The sequence below is a fragment of the Mchenga conophoros genome, linkage group LG22 (genome assembly GCF_057382185.1).
Source record: "Mchenga conophoros isolate Kocher_MC1m ecotype Shallow Benthic linkage group LG22, M_conophoros_male_GT1.1, whole genome shotgun sequence".
NCBI lineage: Eukaryota > Metazoa > Chordata > Actinopteri > Cichliformes > Cichlidae > Mchenga > Mchenga conophoros.
This window is the reverse complement of record NC_140546.1, coordinates 21,989,734-21,994,952: the sequence shown is the minus strand read 5'-3', so window position 1 is coordinate 21,994,952 and position 5,219 is coordinate 21,989,734. Positions and strand designations below refer to the sequence as shown.

General features: G+C 41.2%; 1 protein-coding gene across 1 annotated transcript; it reads right to left on the bottom strand.

The window, feature by feature from the left end:
- Positions 1-496: 496 nt before the first annotated feature.
- sp8a (sp8 transcription factor a) lies at positions 497-2,969 on the bottom strand. Its single transcript, XM_085263126.1, has 2 exons — positions 2,838-2,969; positions 497-2,328 (listed from the first exon to the last, which is right to left on the bottom strand). The coding sequence occupies exons 1-2, from the start codon at positions 2,856-2,858 to the stop codon at positions 1,129-1,131; spliced, it is 1,221 nt and encodes a 406-aa protein (XP_085119252.1). The 5' UTR covers positions 2,859-2,969; the 3' UTR covers positions 497-1,128.
- Between the last annotated feature and the right edge of the window lie 2,250 nt (positions 2,970-5,219).

Genomic DNA, 5,219 nt, shown 5'->3' with positions numbered 1-5,219 from the left:
CTGTTTCTTGAACTGTGTTTTATTAATTTATAGTTATTCTATTTAGTTGTATTTATTTAGGCCCTGTGGCCCAAAATTTCATGTACATTTTTTTTTAATGAAAACTAGGCAAAAACTTTTTTAATATTCAACCATGACAGTCCCTGAAGACCAACACCAGAATTGAAGCATGTATACAACTCACTACACGTTTTTAATATCTGTTTGTTTAAATATATTTGTGTAGATGTGCCAAAGATTTTTACATTTTAATTTATTTTATTGGTGCAACAAAAGATTGCTGCATAACCAGGACCTGCATTCAATATTACAGTCCAAGCCCATGTGATCCAAGCAGCTGCTGACTGCATAAACTGAACACTAGGTGGAGATCTCCACCTACACAACTGTGTTTAAAGCTCACTGTGAGTATTCACTCCAAGTCTACTCTTTACAGCATTTTTTAATAGCAACGTCTTTTCATCATTGAAACAAAAAACTTAAAGCAGATTTCCCCCCCATAAAGCAGCAGCTGACGTCACTGACTACAGAACTCTTTGTATCTAAAGGTGCAGATGTGCAGATGTGCCTACTTAAATAGAATAAAATTGTTAAATTAAAAAAAATAGAATTGTTATGTATGTATTTTTTTTATGGTTTTATATATAATCACTGCAAACTGAAAACTAAGACTTTGTTTCTGAGGCTAATTGTAATATACAACAAAACTTAGATTATTGCATGTGAATAGTTGTTTTGTTTGTTTTTAATTGAAAATTGCCCCATTTATTAATCCCAGTGCAACACAGACTTTCAAACACGAGTAAATTATAGAAATGCAGTCACTCAAACTTTTTTATAATTTATATATTTAATTACTATAATAATGAAGTAAAAGGGGATTATGAAAGGCTCGTTTTTCTTCCTTTTTTATATTAAAAAAAGAGAATAAATTAGGCAATAGAGAAATTAAAAAAGAAAACAAAAACTAAACGACAGATGAGTAAAAGATTTTTCATAGAAAGGTACAAATAACAGATGAGGTATAAGCAGAGTGATCCATAAAGTGCTGTTTCAGTTCTTTAGAGTCCACGGCACGCTGTAAAGCAAACAACCCACGTGTGGATTCATCGGGTTCAGCTCTGTGGATTATTGCACCGCTCTCTGTCCCTCGGTGCTGTGCAGTCTCAGTCCAGGGCTCGGGCTGCCGCTATTGTCCGTGTCGCTGGTGCCCTTCGTGAGCCCCGGCTCCCCGCCATCCTCCGGGCTGTGTGTCCTTGCGTGCTTGCTGAGATGGTCAGAGCGCATGAATCGTTTGTGGCAGAGGGGGCACTCGAATCGCTTCTCCCCGGTGTGTGTGCGCAGGTGCCGCTGGAGCTCGTCAGAGCGCGTAAAGCGTTTCCCGCAGAAAAGCCAGTTGCAGACAAACGGCCTCTCCCCGGTGTGCCAGCGCAGGTGGGCCTTCAGGTGCGAAGTTTTGCCGTAAACTTTACCACAACCTGGGATGTGGCAGCTGTGCAAGCCCCTCCGCCGGGGACTCGTGCGCCCTTGGCCGAGGCTCTCCGCCTCTTGGCAGTTTGGACAGTCACAAGTGGTTCTACCGGAGTAGCGCCGTGAAGAGGAGCGGGAGGATGGGGGCAAAGAAACGACTGGGGAACCTGTGAGAGGAGGTGCCGCCGTGACCGGAGGCTCTGTGTAGGCTGCGGGAACAGGTGGTCTGAAGCCGTCGAAGAGATGTTGCGCCGCGGGGAGCAGGTGCTGAGAGGCACCAGGGCTGAAGTTAGAGCTGTAGTCACTGGTGTAGCTGCTCAAAGGAGAGGGTAACCCGACTGTGTTCTGTGCGTCCACCCAGCTGCTGCCCATATCCCACCAGGCAGGAGGCCCGTTACCAGTATCCCCCACGGGTTTGAACCATGGATCATAGGGATGTGCATGCATCCTTGGATATATCCCGGCTATGCTTTCTACCGAGGAGGGAAATTTGGTCAGAAGCACGGGCCGCTGTGCGTGTGCGGAATTGGGAACGCAGTTGTCCGGTGGCACAGCGGGCTGGTACATCGAAAAATCATTCCCTAAAGAAGAAGTAGCAGCCGTCACAGTGAAAGCGCTAGAGGCGTCATTCAGTCCGGTCCTGCTACTCCTGGAGGTCCCAGAAGAAACCCCAAACGATGTGAGGCAGGTACCCAAGTTGCTGGTGACTTGCGAGCTCCTTCTCCACGGATGGAACCCTTTGACGGGTCCGGGGGCTCCTTCGGAAACAGTAGGGGAGCACGAGGGGCTGGGCTCCCCAATCCTGCTGCAGGTTTCGGCCAGCATGGCCAGCGGGGTGCTGCCCAACCGTGGCTCCTCCTGCGGGAACACAAAGCACGCACTTAGAGCCAGCACGCCACTGAAACCATGTGCGCAAAACACGCGTAAAATGCAGCATGTAAATCAAATGAGTTGGACACAGTCTGCAAAACACAAATGAAGCTTACATTGTTGTTGTTTTTTAACTTAACCAGCAAAATCACAGCAGGTGGGATAACTTAGTAACTTATAAAACTTTAACTATGGTGGGCAAATAATCTTTAAAAAATCGCTTAACTTTTCCATTAGACGTAGCAACTCGCCATCAATAGCGCAAGCTGTGAAAGCTAAAAATGTAGATGGGAAAAGAACTAAAGCTCGGTTAATTTAAATAACGATACTTTTATTATAAACAGCGGCATTTAAACGAGATAAAGGGAATAAAATAAATATTAACCGAATAAGCAAATGGACAGACCCTTTTAAGAATTTGCTTTTGCCAAAAAATTAAAATTAAAATAAAAAAATATTCAGAGAAAAACAAAAGTTGCGTCGAAATGCAAACTCACCCCAAGCAGTGTGGCAGCCATGGACTCCGTGCAGTGATATCTTCTGCTGTCAGTGTCTGTGTGTGCTCTCGGTAGCTTGCGTGATCGGTCTGTTTTCCTCTCTGACTGCTTTGGTAGTAGTTGTATCTTCCCCGTGGCTTTGAAGTGGCGCTAAGCATCCGCTGGCCAATCAGACATCAGCTGTCATCTTCTCCAAACATTCGTGCTCGGGGTCGTCATAAGTTTCAAACGTTGTAAGCAAGTATAGTTTCAAAGTAGGAGTGAGAGAATAGTTTAAAGTTTAAGGCATGAAATTCAAAAGGAGACACTGAAGCAACAGATGAGTGCGCAGAAACGTTCTTCCTTCTCACCACTTGGTCAAAATACACGTCATAACGCCACAAAAAGTGGCAGTGAATAGTTCCGTGACTGATTTAAGGCATTTCCTCATTAGGTTAATAAAAATGTAGCAGCAGTAATGCCATTTAGTTTCACGTGTATTTATATTTGATGCTCCATGTATTTCGTTACTGGACTTCGAACAGCGCAAGGCTCCATGATAAGGCAAAGTAGGCAAATTGCAGCTAAAATCCCCCAAACCTATTCACTGCCAGTTGAATTTAAAGCTGTGTTAAGGTGAAGTTACCCCTTAATTTAGCAATAAAAAGGCAACATTTAATAAACTAAAAAGCAACTATGATGGCATAAGGGGATTTTGTGCCATAGGCCAAGAAAGATAATGCGTGCTAGTAAACACAATAAAATACACAAGGGAAGCTTTCTGTGCATGTAAAACAGCAAAGCGCAGTTTTGTTTTACTTATGTTGTGAGTTCACTCAGAGGGAAAGGCTGATGAATGGGAGGCTGGTCAGGTCCGTCCCATCCTGTCCCTGGGGCGTATCCAGTCAGCCCTGGGGGAGGGAAAGGAGGATACCATCACTGCCTCTACAATTTCATCTTATTCAACACAAAACAAATTACTTTTTAAAATAAAGCACCTCTTTCTGTTCTTTTCCCTAATTTTATAACTCATTTAGACACTTGGCTAAGCTCAGACTAACAGTGGGAGGAAGTAACTTTTATTATTTGAATAGATAGTCCTACACTTAAATCAGGCATGTTTAACCTTTGTGATGACACAAGCACCCTAGAAATAACCTAATGTAAGAGCAAAGGCACTTATATTTCATTTGAATTTCAAATGTAATAAAACAGCAGGATTCAAGCTACTTTCTTCATTTGCTTGATATACTGCTTTCCTGCCCTTACCTCATCGCTTTGACTATCCTAAATGAAGTCAGCTCCACACTCACAGAAAAGTTAATCACATCTCACAGTTTAAATCAAGTGGCTGCTAGTGTGCATAATTATTTTTGGTGTTGCAATGCAAAGTCCGATATATCATTTTAGCTTAGATTTCATGTACACTTCAAAATGTTAAGGCAGATGTTTGTTGTTTGTTTCTTGAAGGAAATTATTCAGCATATCCTTGATGGTTTAAACACACCAAGATACTAATATCTCAAACATATGATGTACAATGGATTGACTTACTTGACCAGTGGCTAGATTAGTAGTTTATAGGCCTAACAACTATTCTCCAGGAAAATAACAAATACATTGTTGGTCTGCTGTATTTGCACCTTTTTGTAAAATGTAGAGAAGCTAGACAAGCAGCTGCAAAGCCTTTTTCATTTTAAGTAAGTAAGGATGGCATGGTGCATCAGCTTAGATTAGAGGGGTACTTTACCCCAAAACCAAATTAAAATGTAATTTAATTTAAATTTAATTTAAAATTAAATTAAATAATGATACTTCCTACAGTCAATTTAGTTCTTCTGTAAATTGAACCAGGTGGCTTTTGTATGGAAGAATTTTTGTGCCACCAAAAAAGAGAAAAAAAGTGAAGAAATTGAATTTCAAAATTTCAATTTAATATCTTAAAATTTTGACTTGTCCAGCAGAAACTAAAAATTTCAAGTAATTTAACAATTTCATATCCCAAATTAAATTTTTGACATAATAACCCAGAATGTTGTTTTGTTTTGTTTTTTGTTTTTTCTTTCTTGCATACATTTTCTTTGTTGTATTTAAAATAAATTTGAGTGAGGTCAATGTTTTTAGATCTTATCTCCCTGGAAGAGCTGCATAAACACTGGAGATAATTCACAGAGACCAAAGATAGTGAATGATTTCGTGAAGCAACCATGAACGAAATAACTGCTGACGATGTGAAGTGGGCGGGACCTGTAATAAACTTTTGGGCAGGCGACTGAAGTGACTACCAATGAGACTGAAGAATGCCGTTGACTGACATAAAACCACCTATAGGGTTACCTAGGAAACTATAACCTGCCAGTCCAAATGACCAGCTGTCAGTTTCAGAGAGAAATATGTAACAAA

Excerpts from the sequence above, each read along its gene's own strand:
- sp8a (XM_085263126.1), bottom strand. The coding sequence starts at position 2,858 with ATGGCTGCCACACTGCTTGGG. Across the intron at positions 2,329-2,837 it reads TGGCTGCCACACTGCTTGGG|GAGGAGCCACGGTTGGGCAG; the intron begins GTGAGTTTGCAT and ends GTGTTCCCGCAG.